Source organism: Megalobrama amblycephala, linkage group LG2 (genome assembly GCF_018812025.1).
Source record: "Megalobrama amblycephala isolate DHTTF-2021 linkage group LG2, ASM1881202v1, whole genome shotgun sequence".
NCBI classification, from domain to species: Eukaryota; Metazoa; Chordata; class Actinopteri; order Cypriniformes; family Xenocyprididae; genus Megalobrama; species Megalobrama amblycephala.
Window position 1 is genome coordinate 18,990,651 of NC_063045.1, and position 20,906 is coordinate 19,011,556.

General features: G+C 36.6%; 2 protein-coding genes across 9 annotated transcripts in view; one reads left to right on the plus strand and one right to left on the minus strand.

Annotated features, from left to right (window-relative positions):
• Positions 1-13,169, minus strand: part of nfia (nuclear factor I/A) — a 170,184-nt gene extending 157,015 nt beyond the window's left edge. For 2 of the 6 annotated variants that reach the window (XM_048164733.1, XM_048164755.1), the window contains exon 1: positions 9,360-13,159. In XM_048164733.1, coding sequence (XP_048020690.1) covers positions 9,360-9,455 — 96 coding nt within the window. In that variant the 5' untranslated portion in view covers positions 9,456-13,159. Of the gene's footprint in view, positions 1-9,359 lie in introns of all 6 variants that reach the window. The other 4 variants (XM_048164715.1, XM_048164723.1, XM_048164749.1 and 1 more) reach the window with 4 other exon arrangements.
• A 3,588-nt stretch (positions 13,170-16,757) lies between these two features.
• frem1b (Fras1 related extracellular matrix 1b) overlaps positions 16,758-20,906 on the plus strand; it is a 61,929-nt gene continuing 57,780 nt past the window's right edge. For all 3 annotated transcript variants that reach the window (XM_048164787.1, XM_048164784.1, XM_048164795.1), the window contains exon 1: positions 16,758-16,975. The gene's annotated coding sequence lies outside the window, so the exon portion shown is untranslated. The remainder of the gene's footprint in view (positions 16,976-20,906) is intronic.

Below are 20,906 nucleotides of genomic sequence, written 5' to 3' on the forward strand. Positions count from 1 at the left end.
AGAGATCCAGGCAGGAATGCAGCATCTCGTACAGGATAACCTATGTGGACATCGCGTTAACCACTATTTGGTTAAGCACTAAAAAAACCTTAAATGCAAAACAGTGTAAACCTAAACGAGACGCTTGCAGGAGGGATGCTGGCCCCCAGAGATGCCCCCACCAGCTGTTAAACCTCCCCAGAGTCATGGGGTCAGCAGCACCCCCTGTTGGAAGCATGTGTAACATGGCGACAGGCTCAGGGGGGTCATGAGGTGCCCTGCACCGGGCAGACATAAGTAATGGGGCCTCCCCGCTAGGAAGGCATAGCTCTGAATCAATTTAATTAGATGGGTGGAGCAGGGTGAGTGGGACAGGACACACTAAGTTTCAGTTTTTTAACATGCAGGCTGCAAATAACATACATCCACTATTAGAAACCAATAAACCAAGAGCCTGTACATTTCATTGATATTTACACAATTAAAGAGTGAAAAGATGAATGCCTAAAAAACACTTTTTTGGTGATTTTGCTAAAATCACTAATGTACACACTTGTGTGCTTTATTTCTTTTTAAAAAACGCCAGCAACATCATGATAACGGTATATATGATATAGTTATTTTTGCCTGAAATTCATCCTCAAATGATCCAGTATATACAATTTTTTGTAAATATTTAAATAAATATATTTTAAAAATTAAAATTGAAATGTTTTTGTAACATCTAATTCATTCCACAAAAATTAATGTCACTAAGTGGACGGTAGTTGAATAGGTAGACTATGTGCAAGTGACATATCTCTGACCTTATGAAAGTAGGCCAATTCTCTCATTATCTGGCAACAAGCAATGTTTTCCAGAGGTGACTGCACTGGTGGTCTTATCATATTTAATCTCCTGATTTCAGTGACATCTGTCCATACTGCCTCTCTCACACGCAGGCACACTCTCTGTCCTCTGTATGTCCTGCCTCCATCAGCATCGTCACCCAACAAATACACTCATCTCTGATCATTCGTTGAACAGTAATCTCACCTAATCCAACTAGATATTTTTAATGAATTAAGTGGCAATCTAGATTTTATTTTCCGTAACCATCCACTCATCTGATTGATTGTAAAGTCAGGCCCTACATCAGACAGTTCTTACAAGTCCTAATTAAACTAGAACACTTAGGGACATTAAACCACTAAAAAGAAGAAACAATAATTATAGTTTCAGGCTAAATTTTGCTTATGCTTTTACACACTGACATATACACAACAGTGTTGTTACATCCAACTCAACTAGCTGTGCACCCTACAAATGCAGTTCATATTTCATGGTTTTGCGCATGAACTGAGTCTAAGGCCAAACACAGGGGGAAAAGCCCCTCACATGTTTCTGCCACAGCTTAAGTGGGAACATACAATATTGGGCCTTCACAACCAGAGGAAATTTAGATAATATATAATTATATCATGTTATATTATTATTTTAGATTCATGTTATGGTTATATTATATGAATCACATTCCATTACATACAATAGCAAACCAAGTGGTATTTAAAATTTTAATAAAAAATAATTTAAAAGAATTAAGATACTTTCAGCATAATAATTAAAAAAGACTAGTTAAATAAAAAAATTATATTAAAATAAAACATGTACCATTTATAATACCGTCATAATATTCTAGTTTTATGTTTATATTATATGAATGGCATTGCATTACATAAAATATCAAACCAAGTGGTAAATTTAAAATAAAATTAATAAAAGGACAGAATTTAAAAAAGTTACAATTTAAGCTAATTCATTCCACACTATAATTAATTGTGAAATAGATGTTACATAAACATCCCTTTCATTTTCATTTTTTAAATGTATTTATTTAAATACTTATTTTTCCAAGTAACTAAATCATTTTTAAAAATGACAATGTAATATATAAAACATGCTGGGGTTGTATTTCAGGCAAAAACATTTCCAAAAAGAAGGATTTAAATATAATATAATATAATATAATATAATATAATATAATATAATATAATATACATAAAAACCAGATGTACAATTTTAAATTGATAAATTATTTTGACAATTTACGGTTGTCAAATATTACTGAAACATGTCCATAGTTTCTTAATCCACTAAAAATTACACTGAAATCAAAAAACGGCTCGGAAAAGTAGTTAGATCTGAAAAAATGCACTTGCATTTCTTTGCAAATGCCACTGCAATGAAAAGAATTCATTTCTTCAACTGTGACTTAAGTGTCCAAATACGTTTTGGTGCCACTGTTTATTTCAGCATAATTGCCAATATAATAAATGTCAATGCCAGGTACTTGATGACTTGTTTTAGTCAATTGCAAGCAAACATCACGCACTATGACTTCTACAACGGAAGGCGTGGTTCAGTGGTTACGGTCATAAATCAAAGAACTGAATGTTTGGAGATCACTTCAGATATTTTGGAGCAGGTGAGTGTGGTAGTGCTGTTAGAAACTAGGAGGGATAATAGCTCTGGCCGTGATCCAGTGATACCAGTGAAGCCCCGCACCCACAAATACTACCCATGTTCCCCCTTCAATTGGCAACTTACACCTTTTTTTGGCAGCAAAACGGTGGGTGGCTGGAGACCAAGATGAAGGCTATGGAGGGAAGAAAAAAAAAAAAAAAACAGTTCTCACCCCCCTAACACACACACACGTACACACAGATACAGACGCAAAAATACCCCTCCAAATACCAGATGGTGTTTTTGGAATCTGTTTCCTTTTTTTTTCATGACAAAAAAAGACAACTCCCAAGGAACACGCATTCTGCATACTTGGGTACGGAGCCATACAACCGCCGCTGCGTTCACAGAAAGACAAGTATCAAGTGAGACATGACAGCGAAAACTTTATAAACAAACTGATGATTGCAGCTTGAGGAACAAGAAAAGTAGAAAAGACAAGCAGAAAAAAGTACACCAAACTGTAAAGATGAGAGACTCTGGTTGAGGCCATAATTGGTAAATAAATGGATGAGTGCCATGGCACAATCCATACCTGGTTTAGAAACTCCTCAGAGACATCCTCAAGAGCTGATATCAACCTTTCTAATACATCAAGCCTGTATAAAGTATATGAAAATTACTGAAAGGGAGATCTGCACTGGAAAAGTCACTGGATTTAGTTACTGGATTTAGAGTGATCTCTATCTTACACTCTTAAAAAATAATGGTTCCAAAAAGGAGGTTTTCACAGTGATGCCATTGAAGAACCATTTTTCGTTCCCCAAAGAACCTTTCAGCAAACAGTTCTTAAAAGAACCATTTTTCTTATTGTGAAGAACAATTAAAAAAAAAATTATAATAATCCAAAGAACCTTTTTTTTTTAACTATAAAGAACCTTTTGTGCAATGAAAAGGTTCTACGGATGTTAAAGGTTCTTCATGGAACCACAGATGCCAATAAAAAGCCTTTATTTGTAAGAGTGTACCTAAACTCTCTAAAAGAAGCATCTGAAGGGAGCATCTTCACTCTTTATTGTCCCAAACAAGGCAAGAAAAAGGCACCAGACTGGCCCAAAGACCCAGCTGTCTTGGCCAGTAGCCATAGATCTCTAGGGAGAGAAAAAGAGAGGGGCAGATAGAGAGCGAGAGAGTACGAGAAAAGCGACGGACTTGGGCGAAAGAGCGACAGAGAAGAGGAGGGGGCTGTCCTGCCGAGAGTGGCGTTCCACACAGAGCCATGCCAGGAATAGAAAGGGGTCCTTTTTCTCACATAGCGACCCCTAACCCCCACTAGACAGCAGGGATTTCACACGCATCTCTTCCACACAATTGATCCTTTCATTCCACAGCATAGACACACAGAGACGGGCTTAGATCGAAGAGAGGGGGAGGTAGGGAAGGTATAAGGGAGACAACAGGATGAACCGTCTCACAAACAGCTTTGATAGCATCAGGTCAAATATAGACGAACACAGACACTTTGCATGTATGAGGAAGATTGTTTTACGGCAGTTGGGCCAAATCGTCCTTAACGCTCGCTCTACATGCTTAGAAAAGGCCATTTGGCCTTGGCAAGGGTATAGGTGTCACATAGCAGGGACAGGCCGGCCACCGGGAGCAGCCATCAACCTGTCTATGTCGCTATAATGGAGAAATGTAGCACATTATACATTTAATATGCATAATGCGTATAATGTGTTGAAAAAGTTGAAACATTTATTCAGATTTCATATATGAGATTAATTATATTTATATTATTTTTTATTTTATGTAAATATATATGTTATTATATAAATATATTTATTTTTATATAAAATATATAGGAGGATTAAAATATATCCTGCATGCTATTCTTAAAAATAGTCATTGATGTAATTTCTTCTAAAACTTTAGTGAGGAAGTATGTCAGTCTCAAAAGGAACAACAGTACAAATCCAACACGAAGCACCTATTTTTGAAAAACATTGCAAAACGTTCCAGCATATTTGATAAGACACAAAGGTTTCTCAGTTAATATCTTGAACTGACTCCAAATTCAGCTTCCTTTACTTCCTCTGTTGTTTTCTTTTTCCTTTTTTTTTTTTTTTTTTTTTTTGAACCACAGAGCCACATCCAAATCTGATCCTCGTTTCTTCGCATCTCTTGATGGAAAGCCAACAAAACAATTGTGTGCCAAGTGCGAGCTTGAGAGAATGCTAAAATTCACCTGTCAATATTCTCAGTGCCCATCACTGCATTAATTTATTCAAACACGCATTTCACAGCTTCTGGCAGTTTTAATATGTGGGGGGAGGAAATATATATGCATAAACGAAAACAAGTAACAAAATAAGCTCTTGGAACTGGGCATAAAACACTAGGCTCATGAAGCAGATATACATCACATTACAAAAAAGGCAAAGACACCCTCAGGCACATTTTCTACAAAAGACATTTAACATATGAACGGATATTAGAGACTTTGCCTAAGTCAAGCAGAAAGTCTTCAAAGTTAAAAAGTACTCTGAAATCAGAATTCTTTATAATGCAAGTCTACCTACTGAGTAACTTGTATAATATATAAAAATATATTATAGTGTGTTTTGGTCTCTCTCTCTCTCTCTCTCTCTATTATATATATATATATATGTGTGTGTGTGTGTGTGTGTGTGTGTGTGTGTGTGTTATGTGAAAGAACAAACATTTGATAGCGCTGAATTGCGCTTTTAAAGGTGCTGTTCTGTCACCCATTGACAAATTAACTCCGACTCCATCAGGTGGGCGGTGAGTCATTCAGGGCTGGTAACGTAGAGCACATTAACAGATTGAGAGTCACTGAACGCTCAGTGTGTGCCCTGAGCACCAGCCCTGCTTTGGAGGTCTGAGCGAGTGGGATAGAGAAGCTGCTCCCTCGCTTCAGGGCTCGGCCTGGAAGTCCCAGAGCAGAGACACTGAGAGAGCATGCGGTGCTCAGGAAGTTCAAGCAGACAATTTTAATCCTCCAATTTCCTCCACTCTAATCATTTCTCCGTAGTCCACGGTGGAGACCAAATTAGAAACATCTTCCACTCCGACATAACACACACTACCCGGACAACAGGCGGCAAAAATGAGACAATGTGTAAAACAAAGTGCCACAACAGATTTGTGTCAGGTTTTGTCATGTGGTCTTGGCTCTTTAAAGTATTGTTACGTTACAAAGTGTGTGCAATAAAATAAAACCTGCTTTACTAAATAACCTAAAAGTAGGACTGCTATTTTACTGAACTACTTTTTACAATTAACTCCAGCTGTGAGTTGTTCTAACAATCCAGGTTGCTTATTTCACATTATTCGTCGTCATATAACAGAAAAAACACTTCCAATACTTTTAAATAAACAATTAAATGACAAAAAAGGTGCTTGCAGAACGTTAAATGATTTATCAGTATTTCATTGGAGTTTTTGAAAAGTAAAAAATACAAAGGGGACAAAAAGATGAAAGATGAAATGTAATTACTAATCATGCAGTGTCCTATAAAAAGATATATAATAATCTAAATCCAATATAAGAAATAATGGCAAATTCATGAATATTTTATTTTCCATTATATACACTCAAGGTCGCCTTAAGACCTTAATTAACAAGTTTTACATAAGCTGGACATAATTATATCGCATTATAATTATAAGGTCCTATTCAAACGCTTCTTCAATATATTGCAATAACCCAGAACACATTTAAACAGCACATGCAAAGAGAATTAACACGGAGGGCTTATGAAACCTGACAGTGTTTTTGTCTCTCTTTTAACCTAATTTGATCTGTGACGTTAACGCTGCGGGCGGCGTACTCCAGTGGACCCTTACAGCAGCGATCATATAATGATTTTATGCCCTCACCCTATTCCCTCTAAATTTGGTGCCTCTCAGGGGTTTCTGCTCACTGACAAGCAGATTACAGAAGTGCCAATTGTACAGAGGATAAAATCCCATTAGCCCCTTAGGTGGTAAGGGATCCCATCACAGCAGCATTAGTGCACTGGTGAGTGGACATCACGCCCGATCTGGTCCTCCTCTCTGCCCCAAAAGCTCAAGCACCGCAGGAGAACAAGCGGTGTTAATTGCAGCGGGTATTTAAAAAAAAATGTCAACATGCATGTCGGCCATTAAATAATCTTTATAAAGGATATAGATGATTACGATTTTATTTTAAGTGAGGATGTCAGTCTTGCTCGTTCTTAAATTATCCAAATTTTATGAGTAACTGCCACTGAAAAACTAAAATGTTCTGACAATCCAACTGTGACGACAAACTAAAGAACTGATAGATGCACAAATAAAAAGCCATGTGACATTTAATAATTTTAGTATGAATGTAAACAGAGTAGTGTATTGGTTGTCTGGATGTTTCAGGCATTACTGGTCAAGTAAAAGCAGAAATGGGCAAAGAAAAGGAGGGCTGAGAAAGTCACATTTTGATCCATTCATTAAACTACAAATCACTACAATTCTAGTTTATTAATACTTTCATTGTTTGTATCTTTCCCTTTATCCCCTTAAAAAATACATAAAACACCACATGAACTAATGAAAAATTAATTACTAAACCCAGTATTTACTTCACCAAATCAAAATGTTGAATGATATTTTTTAGAGGAATTTTTATTTAAAGAAAAACAATACTTTAAACTTTAAAGAAAAACACAGTAAGCAACAGCAACAAAACAATACTAATATTAAATCCTATTTTATACCATTTAAAATAATTCTTTGTGTGTGTGTGTGTGTGTGTGTGTGTGTGTGTACAAATGTTACATTTAAAATCAACATTATTGTTAATCTACTGTATGTGTGGAAATACAATATGGCAGATACAATTGCATACAAAATCTTCTGATCTAAACTTGGCCACATGTTGAATTAGGAAAACATTAATGATGTAACTAATGACAATTTGAATATGTAAGGTATATTTCAAATTCTCACAATATTTCTGCAAAAGCATTCATCGAATTTGAATTTAGAATTTGTAGAATTCAATTTCATAATTTAAAACTATATCAACTACTTTTATCTAAAGATGCACAAAAAAACACTGATATTCTAATATCCTTAACGCAAATATTAGCATTCAGGTTTTAAAAAGCTTTTTGTACTAATTAAGATTAAGATTAAGATTTGCAAAGCAACAAAAGAATTTAAAAATGTTGTCATTAAGTTGCAAAACATATTAAGACCAGCACGACAGATGTGAGTAATGTCACGCATCTCTGTTCCGTTATCTTTGCAAGCCAAATTAATAAGAGGAAGTACAATTTATGATCAACATAAAAAAAAATAATAAAAAGCATACAAACTCATCAGCAAAACTGAACTATCAACAACATCAACATTTCAAAAATCAGAACTAAATCTGACAAATTAAAGACAAACTAAAGGGATAAAAAAAAAGTCCCCAAGCAGTTGCACAGGCTCACATTCCCGCGGTGCCTCTACAGCCCTGGCCCTAGTGTGCATCACGAAGAAGAATTTGTGCACATTACCACCCTCAACCACCCTCATAGAAACTGCACCGATCCCATTAAGCCCTCCACCCAGATACCAGAATATAGCATTTCTCTTCCTCTAATCTGGGCGCTCAAGTAGTTTCCCATAAAGGCGGTAAAAGAAACATGTACTCCAGTTTCTCTCTCACCAACTTTCCTCAGCAGTGTCATACAGAGAGACAAGCTTGTGTGACCCGGGTGAGGGGGGAAAGTGAAAGGAGGGGGAGACACAATCCGAGATCTGAAGTTTATGCTCCTCTAACCGGCAAATAATACAGTTATTGTTCCCGTGCAACACAACTACCTAGTGTTTAAGTTGGCAAACGAGTGTGTGCAACAACAACAAAAAAGTTCTTTCGGACACCATGAAGGTTTGTAAAAAAAATAGCAATTATAATAACGAAGGCAATAATGCTGTTTAAGTTCAAGCAGGGCTAATGAATCATTGCCTAATGAACCCTGGACACTCTGAAAAGCCTTTCATGTACCCGACGCGGCTCATTTGTAACTGCCGGCCACAATAGACTATTGTGAATCCCTACCCCTCCTCATCTTGCTGCGATCTACAAACCAGACTTTTTTTCCTCTCCCACTTTCACCTCTCTTCATTTCTGGTGGAGCGACAGTTATGTCAAAGGTTGTCTGGCCTCACTGACCACAACAAGCAAGTTAATCTGCCCCGGCACAGAGTCCGTCTTGTCCCAGAACACTTTGGAGTTTTTTTCCCTCTCTCCTCTTCATGCTTTAATTGCAGCGACGGAGTGTCATAGCCGAGGAGCGGAGCACAGACTGAGCACTGAGCGAGCGACCGCGTGCACCACAAAACCTCAGTGTAAACAAGGGATTAAAAGAATCGATGCAAGACCTGTCCTGTTTCTCCTTCTTTGGACTCCTGTGCAAAACTTTTCTGTCAAGTGAAAGCGGAAGACGCTGGAGAAGAAAAAAACACACAAGGGACGTCTCGTTTGCGGATACGGACTGACAGCAGAAAAGTAATGAATGAATGAGAAATGTCACTTGTGCGAAAGTGACAAAAGAGCTTTTGTTTTCGACGAGGATATATTTTTCCGTACTCAAGTATGTGAAAAAACAAAGTCAATTGTTATGTGACATCTTTAACAAAGTGGACAATAAAAGAGGAGTACATTAAAGAGAAAACAAAGAAGATAAATGTGACATGACCCACAGAGGAGCTATTGTGTGGAACAAAACTACAATAAAAAAACTAATTGCCACCAACTGGACAAAAAAGGAAGAGAGGAGTTTCAAAAAACAAAGTGTGTTCTGTGTGCATAAAAACGAAGGAGGGAAGTTTTTCTTTAAAAAAAAAAAAAAAAAAAGGTAAAAGAAAAAGAAGAAGAAAAAAAGGTTCGGTCGCTGCCAACTTACCATCCACCAAGTCCTGGCCGAGATGTCGTAGCAGAGCTGCCATTTGATGGAGCCTTCCGAGGTTTTAGCTGCCATTACGCTGTCAGCAAGCTTCATCTGATGCTAGTGCACTCACCGGAGATAAGACACCTAATTGAGAAAACATTTGCACTGGCATGTTGGGCAACATGTAGCCCACTCCATACCATATGGAATCATGGGTAAAAAAAATCCTTGACAATGAACCAATCTCACGCAGACCCCGTGGCAAGGTGAGCGGCAGTCATCTGCTCACAGAGCGAGCTGTCCTTAAAAAAATACACCACAATGATGAGCCCTTTTTTTCCACATCACTGAGTGCCTGAGGTCCTTTTTTCTCCTTAATTAGGGCTCGCGCTTCATCACTGCCACCATCACCATCATCATCACCATCATCATCACTATCACAATTTAGTTGACTTAGGTCTGCTCAAGATCTTTTTCTCCTTCATTCACTTTTTTTTTTGGAGGAGTGGAGAGATTTAATAGGACAGAGTCAGGTTGCGGGAGTTAAGGGAACGGACTGATGCGCCACAGGCTATTAGCCTGAAATTCTGCTGGACAGATGGAACTACTTAAAGACTATCATGCAATGTTTTGTTTTGGACTTCTTCCCCCTATGCCGGAAAAAGGTTTCTTTTTGGGGGCAAATTTATTTTCAAATCATAGTCGAGCACACCAACAGAAATATTCAACGCTTATTGACAGTTCTGCGTTTACAATGTTCAAATTATTTTACTGTAATTTATTAACAAAGTTATCCATCCTGATATCATTTACGTCGACACTGTATAACCACTGTAAGTTTCTACAGTGTATTCTAATTAAAGAAAACTTTTAATCATTTATTCATCTTTAAAATTAAGCATGCGGGTACATTCTTTTTAAAATATTTTTTAAAGATTATTTGATTTTTTTCTGCAAACGGTTTTATTATTAAAACACAATATCACTATATATATTTTTTTTAACTTTTAAAACTTTCTCTTTTCTCAAAAGCTTTTTTGTCTCCCAAGCATAAAAGTGATATAGCGACAGAGGTTATGAGAGGTTTGGGTGCTTCAGGTTCCTAAGTAAGGGGAATACCTGAGACATGGGCAAGAGAGGGAGAGACTAACCATCAAACAGTTCTCCCATTGTGACGCTGGCTGAGGAATGTGATTTAGCCGGAGATATTGGGAACATTGTTGGGAGAGGAGAAGTGGAGCGCCACAGGTAACCCTTACTCCAGGGTCTGGGTCGGCAAACCTATAGACAGATTAATCAACTTTTTTTTTTGGTCATCAACTTTTTCAGTTTATTTTGCTTATTTGAAAATACCTTTAAAACAAACCTCTTGAAAATGCCTTATGTAATTAAACTTATGTCCTTAGCATCAATCAAACTCAACATGGCTAAATTAATTGGCAATATTATTAGAGTAAGTTATTCAAAATTTTAAGAAATTTTAGTTTTATTATTATTATAAGACTATGAGTTTTAAGTGCTTTTAGTGTGAACTTTCTGACTTAAAATAAAACTAAAGTCCGCCGCAGTAACGCTGGGCTTGGTTAAAAAAACAAAAAATGACGGCAGATAATCCTGCGAACAGAACGGCAGGGGTCTGGACACTAGCCCTGATTGGGAGCCGTGCCATACGGCCAGCAAGCACTGTTTACTATATACATCTCACAGGTCATCAGGGTCCACACACAGCCAAATACTGGGCTAACATTGCACAGGAATGCAATTATAGCCCTCTCACTATGAAAGCTTGGGAGGTAATCATTTCAACAATGCTGTCTGTTTAAGTGGTATTGCTTCTGAAATGTTTTGTGGATCCAAACAGCATTTAAATAAGGAAAGATGCATGTAAATGAAGCGAGTGGGATCACCGGATCAAATCTATGAGTATAAATATGTAAACATAACCTATTAAATAACCTATTTAACTGTCAGTATTTAAATTACATTTCTCCAAATAAATAATAATCTACAGAAAATAAACTGCCTACAGAATCTATCATTTTAGAATTTCAATTAAAATATCTTATCTTACAGAATGACTGTCAAAAGAATAATGCAGATAAAATTAACACCTTCCTTTATGTGCGAAATTCATATTAACACAAATCATTTACTGAAATAGAAAAACACACAAAATTTGTTGTTCCTCTGTTGCCCAGTAGAAGGCACTCTTGTACTGATCTGACCTGCTTTGATAAATTTGCTCTCAAGTTTCTTGAGACTTTCGGTGACATCTCATAGAATAATCTTACTTCAATAAACTCTGTCCTGGTGAGGAAAATAACATATTTGAAGATATAACTGACTCATTTTCTATATATAACAAAAGCAAAAAAGGAAGAACAGTATTCAAGGATGTTCAATAAACAATGTATTTGAAACACTGTGGATAATCAATGACAAAATGAACCTAGACAAAAATAAGTGATTAGATATCTCTATCAATATCTCTATCATAATTCATAAACCATTTTAAAAGTCAGAGTCTCAATACATGCAAAAATAGACATTTCAGTCTTTTTTGGATTAAATAATCTGTCTATTTCTGTTGCATTCATACAGTGGTTAGAAAGTCCATTTCAATCTATGTGAAAAATCAAATTACACACTACGGCATCTTCTTGCTAACCTTATTTTACTTCAAATGCCCCAAAATTATCTGACACAAGCTCTGAGATGGAAAAGCACTCTGCCACCTAGCAATGCCAGTTACTCTCTATAACAGGAAACTTAGCAAATCAAAAGCAGGTCTGAAGTTTTGAATAGATCTACAGTATAGCATACATGTGCTGGAATCAAGATCTGGTCTGTGGGAAACTCAGAAAAAATATCACCAGCTGCAGCCGGCAATCTGCAAACCATGAACGACATGCTCCTGAAATCACGCTACATTGACGCTACTAACTGTTTTCAAATTGTATATATGACAAATTCATTTTCCAAAACAAATCATTCTCTTCATGCACATTTAGCATTTCCACATGCTGTAGTATGTCACATCATACTTGGTTAAGCATTACATGCCTGTTTTTTCTTACCTAATCTAAATGCTTTCTGATAGCCTTTATATTTATGTTTACTAACTTTTTGTTAATGTAAAATTAGTATCCGGCTGAAAACACTGGTTTTATTACCTGCCAAAACATGTCCCCAATTTCTCCTTTAAAAAAAAAAAAAAAAAAAAAAAAAGGAAGGTGTCTTTAGTTCCAGAAAAACCTTACAATGTTCTGAGAAATCTCAATATGACTTTCAAAAATGGTCTTTCTGTAAGAAGACAAATGCTTTATATCTATCCTAAACAATTTTAGGAGAAACATCTGAGACTAAGCTGATACTTAAATGAAACTATAACCTGAGCTTATAAAAGATCAACAAATTCACAACATTAAAGTCACAAAGAAGTAGCGACAGATTTTTTCTTCCATATTATAATGTGCATTCAAGTGAAACAGATTATCGAAAAAGACAAAAAAAAAACATAGGACAGGCACTTGTTCTGTTCTGTTGACAGAGTTATGAAATTTTTGTAAAAAAAACTACACGAGGTCCAAAGAAATAACAATAAGATGCAATTAGAACTTTAAAATATATATATAAAAAAATAGGCCAAATTCAACAATCATTGATCCAACGGATAGAAAATGTGTCATTTATTATATTCTTGCAATAAATAAAATGATCAACTAGCACAAATAACACCGCTGTGCATGACCTGATCTAGTTTTAACATCCTAGATAGCCTAAAGGCCCCGGTATACTTCAAACGAAATGGAAGAACGAACTGATGTGACGTCATTTCGAACAAAATCAGGCCAAAACGAAGTTCGTTTTGTGTTCTTTTTGGAAGTTCGAAATGACTTGCCAAAGCAAACTTTCAGGAAAAGTTCGGTCCTGCTGCAAAACACCTTCGTACTACCATTGGTCAGTGACGATAACGTAACAGGAGGTGTGCGCCGAGGATCCGCCTTCATTCGCGTGGAAGTCTTCTCTGACTCATTTGATCTGTAGAGTTCATCGAGGTAAGAGCTCCGTGGGTGAAAACATGAACACACTGGATAGCCGCTTTATAGTACAAAATGAAGTTGTGCTTCTGATGAAATGAGGCAATGACACTGTTTTTCATGTTCGATACTGTAAAGCTGTTTGATTTTAAGCAATCTATTAAATAAAGTGCTATATGAAGACGTGACTTTACTGGAGTGCTAATTTGCAGAGCTCATGCTAACATACCCATGCTGTTATGATCAGACGCTTTTCTGATTCTTTCTATAATAAATGCTTGCTGTTTTCTCATTCTTGTTGGGTTTGTTTTAGTACTGAGAAGAAAGTGCACGGCACATATTTACATATTCATCTAAATGTCGATCTCAGCAGTGTGGGCGGTGTTAGATGTTCGTTTACGGTATATCGCTGGTCGCGCATTTCGAACTTCGTTTTACTCCTAAACGAAGAACGAAAAAGAACTTTGTTTGAAGTATACCGGGCCTTAATTCTATAAGCTAAAGAAAATGTCCAGCAGAGCAAACTTAAGGCCCTTGCCAAAACCAGGAAGCACCAGTGTTTATTTCCATGCATTCTCCCTTCTGATTGTTGGCAGATGCCATTATGTTCCAGGTTATTAAACTGTAAAGGGAATTGCATGAAGCCAAATAAACAGTTCCTCGTCATCTGTGGTCATGTTAGCATTGATATTACTCGGCTGTTATGACCGATACCTCAACAATGTCTTTGAAATGTCACATGCAGGCCTGCTACACTCCAAGATATGAGAGCTTAAACTACTGTAGACAAGCGATGACAGAAATACTTCCCAATAAGAGATTAACTTGAGAGAAATAGAAGCCTAATGCCACTGTGGAAAACTTCCGCTTGAATTCGCCTGCTAGATAAACGCTAAACAAAGAAAGTAATAGGGACCTGCTGCAAATGCGCTCCACCAATTAGAAACACACCGCATGGTCGTCTGCCCTAGCGCGGTCCAAAATGTTTCAATTTGCCAGAGGAAGCCAGGGAAAACCATCCAATAATGCACCCATTGTTGGAAAAATCCTGTCTGGAATCAATGAGAATGAAATCCAGAATTATTTACTGGAGCTGCACGGCATGTGTCTGGAAAAACACGGCCGCCGTTATTCATGGCGGACATTTATTGGTGCGAGTGTTCGAATATTGATTCAAAAAGGTGTGGATGTAACACAAATAAAATTCACAAAAAGTAAGAACGTGAATCGAAAGGGACAGCTGGTCCCAATACGCACATGTCTGTGTTTATGGTTGATAAATCCTGTGTGCGTGAAAATGGAATATTGTGTGTGACGGGTGCCAGAAGCGCACAGCCAGACACTAAGGGCCTGGCAGAGATAAGAAAGTGGAGTAAAGAGAAGAGGCTTGAGCTATGGCCATGAGGACCATCTGCTTCAAGCATCTACACGTGGCCAAGATGTGCTATATCAGCTTCACGTTCATTATAATCACACCCAGGCAACTTTTCCTCTAAATATTGGAGTTGATGAATGCCTTTAATGCGATGGTCATTTTGTTACCGAGTTGACACGGAAACAAACTCCAAGACAATTAACCCCATGCAACAGATTAATGACTGGTTGGCAGATAACCTTTCTCTGGGAGTGTTTCAGGAGTGTCCTTCAGTGCTATTTATACCCACAAATCTTTAAAGACATCATAATGCATCATTTGAAGGCATTCATCAATTTTGTTAGTGGAAAGTTGATGGCTGAGTCAAGAAAAACATACAACTTTTGAAGGATTTGCTATGTTGCATGAGTACAAAAACTGGGACGCTGGAAGAAAAAAAGCCCTGCAGACACTATGAACGGCGGCCAAATGCTGATAAGGTATGCCAAATGCCACAGTGCTGCATCTCCCCAAAACAAGATGTGGTGCCATTCTGCCATTTAAGGCAATAGGCGGTTTGTGTGGTGCAGGGCTCTTGCCCTACAATATACCCGCCTCAGTGATGTCCATCCTGGCACATCATAGTTAATCACATAGAATGGCGATGAATGGCGGCCAAAGCTGTCACTGAGATGTCCCATGTCAGCCAGCAGCATCCTCAGCACTGTTGTCTTGACCTTCACTTATCTTCCCACTGATTACCCCATCTCTTCAGTTCTGCAAACAAAACAAAAAAAACATAATTTATAAAAATATGTAATTTATAAAATCAAATTTAACATACAGTACCAAACATATTTGAGTTGCCATATCCTCATGAGACCCAAGCAGAGTGGACATTATATTTTAGCAAATTTCTCTGACAACGTATGTGTCACGGTTTTATGTCTGGATGTCCTGTAAAAAGCACATTCAGGGATTTTCAGTGATACCAAATGTTGGTATCACTGGTCTTTAAATTACTCACATTAATTGAATGATCAAATTTAACACTCTTATGGAAATATGATAATATTTTGTAATTATCATTCAAATCTGACTAATTTTCAAATTGTTTGTCATAAATCAACATCTTAGGAAATAGTTATGGTCTTTCAAATATATTTCTGTTACAAAACAGGGCAAGGACTGTAGTGGACACCAGGACTTAGAGCATGTAAATCAGGCATTTTGGGAGACACAACAAGTGAATAGGGAAAGAAATTATATATAAATTTTCCTATGAAATATTATATATTCTTATGAAAATGTTGCCAATCATTACACTTCTTTTTTCATGACATGTTGCCACAGGAACACATATGCAAATTAGATACAATCTATAGATGCATTATATAGAATGGGCCTACTCATTTATGCCCATTTTACACACATATCACATAAAGAAAAATAGTACATCAAATCATTCTGTTCATAGCATAGTAGAGAATCATCTTTATATAATGTTTGGTTAAAGAAAATCCTGAAACCTAAAAATTGATTGGTGAATGAAAAAGAAAATCCATTGTTTTTGTCTATAAATGTCTTTTCATTTTTTGAATAACTGAGTCCAGTACTTAAAGTTTAATCGTATATTAAATTTAATATACGATTTAAATGAAATGTGATGCAAGTTCAAATAAGTTTGTGGAGTAAACACTGTAAATTACCTCAGATAAAGCGTAAATTACGCTTTTTACCTCAGTGTACCGTACGGGACGCGTTGTAGTTGACAAAACACGAAAAACACGACATTTCTGTCAGTTCCTATATATTCACAAACTAACTTTTTTTTAAGCACCTTAAATATACAAATATGGTCTTAAGATGAAGATTTATCTCGACTATCTCCGTTGAACAGAAAAACAACATTTTTAACAACAGATACACACTTGACAGGTAAAAAGTTTCTCACGCGCGGAGCACTGGGCGGGAAACAGAAGTATCGCGCATGCGCACAAATCCACACGACACACCTTTTTCGTGGCTCCTGAATATTTCCTTAGAAATGTTTGGCTTTGCGTTTAACATTATTGATGAATAACTTGAAATGATTTGATGGTGTCTTAAATGTTTTTGGGCGTTAAAAAAGACGCCATTTTTAGTGTGTAACAGTTAAAATAAATTATTTCCGTAGCGTCTTTAGCTTAAAACCATATTGTGTTATACTTCCTGTTTCTTCATCTTCAAGAATCAAGGTAAATATCTCTTCACAATATTTTATTGAGTGTTGTTCCTTTTTTTTTCTTTTTGAGTTTTGTCAAGTTATGCAAAAAACGTGTGAAAATATTTGACGCTGTGTATGACACTTTGAAAATGCTCGTGTTGTTTCAAGAAAAATAATGTGTGTATGTTCACTGTTGGAAATTGTTAGTGGACAAATTAAATAAACTACTTAGTTTATTTTGTAAAAGTACCCATAGTTGAAGAAACTTATGATGGCCTTTCAGTCAGTGTGTAATTGGCTGACAAAGAAACAACAACAAAAAGGATTCTGTAGGCCTTTTGACAACAATTTATGTGATTGAATGGAAAAGTCCATCAGGGTAAACCAAGCTACTGTATCCAAGGCATAATAAATCGTAGCACACTGTTCCCTCTCGAACAGGGACATCCAGAATTAGATCACTACGGTGATGAATGGAGGCATTAATTGAAAATCGTCACTATAGGTGCACAACATATTGAGATTTTGGCAGAGGGCCTCATGTGCAAGATAAGGTGTGGAGAGAAAAATGAGAGTAAATGAGGAAAAATGGAGAAAGGTACTGTAGAAAGGAGGGGACGAGTAGGACAGTGGGCAACTGAAGGTGATCCCCCTGACACACAACATAATTAAACAAAGCCAAAAACTTATCAGATTAAACTCTTGAGCAGGCGTTCTGTGAGATGTTTTGACAGCAAAGCCATTAAAGTGTTAGTTCACCCAAAAATTAAAATGATCCCATAATTTACACACCCTCAAGTCATCATGGATGTATATGACTTTCTTCGTTCAGCCAAACACAATCAGAGTTAGGCTAAAAAAAAATATATCCTGGCTCTTCCAAGCTTTATAATGGGAGTGAATGGTATCATTACTGGAAGCCAGTGATTATATTTTATTAAAGTTATGGAATATGTAATATGAAATATGGATATTTTTCTTACAAAAATGCATCGCTTCACTTAAGACGACCTTTATTAACCCCCTGGAGCCATGTGGACTACTTTTATGATGGATGGATGTGCTTTTTGGGCTTCAAAATCTAAGGTACCATTTACTCCCATTATAAAGCTTGGAAGAGCAGGATATTTTTAATATAACTCTGATTGTGTTCAGGTGAAAGAAGAAAGTCATATACACCTAGGATGGCTTGAGGGTGAGTAAATTATGCGATCATTTTCATTTTTTTCACCAATTATTTTACATTTGATTTATATTTATATTTTATATATATATATATATATATATATATATATATATATATATATATATATATATATATATATATATATATATATATATATATATATATGTGTGTGTGACCCTGGATCACAAAACCACTCATAAGGGTCAATTTTTTGAAATTGAGATTTATACATCATCTGAAAGCTGAATAAATAAGCTTTGATGTATGGTTTGTTAGGATAGTACAATATTTGGCTGAGATACAGTACAACTATTTTTAAAAAAAAAAGCTTGTAATAATGTTTTATAATAAGAGCAACCTGGTGGATTTCTCAGGAAATTTGAGCATTCAGCAGTTCATCTTTGCGTCATTACGTCACATCTGTAAACAGAAGGAAGGAGTCCAGGGGCCTGTTTCAAAAAGGAGGTTAAGTGAAAACTCTGACTATGTTAACTCTGAAATGAGGGGAAACTCTGGGTTTTCCGTTTCAGAATGGGAGGTATGTCAAACCCGAGAAAGCAGGTTAAGTCAAGCCTGTTTCTGAAAGAGAGGTAACTTATACTCAGAGTCAGTTTCCATGGTAACTTACTCTGTGAACCTAACCTGGTCAGGAGCAGGTTTTCTTCGGTAAACCCAGAGTTTCTTTCGGTCTCCTCCCCCTTTTTAAAGTGCAAGTGACATTTAAATAGTTCACTCATTCATTCACTCTGCAAAAATGCTTTTCGTACTGAGTATTTTTTGTGGTATCTAAAAATATATCTAAAATATATCTAAAAATTCTTAAATCAAGATGGATTTTGCACATACGAAAATGATATAAGATATTTAGTCTTGTTTCCTGGGGTGATCTAAATTAAGTGCATTTTACTTAAAGGGTTACTTCAGGATTTAGCATTAAGCTTTGTATTAGTAGAATACCACTAGTATTTTCGAATTAGCGTGCTTTCCCCCTTCATATCAGCCCGAGATGAGAGATTTATGCATTTTTATTCTGTAAAAAAGCCTCCGATGACGCAAAAATCGTCATTTTGCGTCATCGGAGGCTTTTTTGGCCAGAGGCTTAAAACTACAGCCAGTAATAGCAGGTAGTTCCGCATTTTTTCACCACGCCCATACATATGCGCTTTTGAGGTTACTCATGGACATAGATCAAAGATTTTATCAAAAGTGGGTGTCAATATATTTTTAAGCTTACAGTAGGCTAATTAACTTTATTTTGTCTGCAGTGGTCAGTGGTTCATCTCGCAAATTTATAGGTCTCTGCAGTCATCTCAACCAATACAGCAACAGGCTTTTGTGGTAACGTTAGCATAAATAGATAAATAAACTCAGTTTTACAGAACAAAGGCTTTACTTTGATAACAGTCAACTTATATGTAATTGTCTATCTAACGTTACTTTGCTAAGTTTGCAGTTTTACTGCTACCTACAACACTACATATAGGCTACTGTGTTATCAGTCTAGTATCAGCGAGTCTTACCTCTGGGCGAATACGCTTAGTACCAGATGCCCAGGCTGTTCGTCCTCTGGGAAAGTGAAAATAGATGGTATCGCGGTGTCCTTCAGAATGGTTCTCTTCATTGCAAAGATATTTGGTTCGTAGTCCTCGTGCTTGAAATGGAGACTACATATTCTGCGTTTTTTTAGGTTTTCTATAACGGTGTCATCTCCAAACTTCGGGTGTTTGATGGCCCGCAGCCACTGTTTACATCGCTCCAAATCTTTAACTTAATCGGAAAATGATGGAAACTTACTTGTCCTTTCCTGGTTTTGGGTGTACATCCAGGTACAAAGCAATTTAGCACCATTTCGCTGTAAATGTATGAACTAACTCACGATTTATTTGTTTGAATTTTCCTGAATGCCGCCTGTAACCGATAGGCGTGGTTTGGGCGTGGCCTCGCAAGGGTAGCAAAACAAGTGCATTCTGGGAGTTGTTGTCTTTCATCCACATTAGTCAAAAATACATTTTCTGCCTTTTCTCAGTCTAGAAAGCTCCAAATTCAAAAATAATTTCACATTTCTACTACATAAATGACCAATTTTAAATACACATTCATATTTCCAGGGGTGAAGTACCCCTTTAAGTAAAATTATCAAAATCTGCCAGTGTGGTAATAAAAATAGTCTTAATGCTAACGGAAAACAAGATTATTTGGAGTGTCTATTACTAGGTGCAAATTTACAGTAGCTCCGCCCACCAATGTCACACAAGGTTAAAATTGACACACATTCTTGTTGCTGCAGTCATAGACATTATAATAAACACATTATATGTCTATGGCTGCAGTGGTATGGTGTAGGCAGTAGTGTGTTGGGTGTGGAGAATTAACTTGTGATGCGATTGAATGGGTTTGAATCCGCCTTTTGCCGAGCTTGCTATTCTCCTATATCACATCAGAAAGGCATTTATTTTCAATAAAAATGAAGAAAATGTTCTAAAAGTGGAAGTAAATTGCCTAACGAGTGTTTAATAATGATAAAATCATTTACACTCTTATTGTTGCATCCTGTTAAATTATTTTTTTCTTCTTCTTTTTTTGCATGTGGGATACCATGCAAATGAATATTAGTTCAATAACTTACCTTTCTGCCAGTTTTCACCTTTGATATTATAACAGTGATAAGAATTAAACTTGCAATGACTCAGAAGTATGCAGACGTCATTTTGTCACGTGCTGTTGCCATGGTGAATCGTAATATCGGAGCTCCATTGATGATGGCTTTTCATAGTCG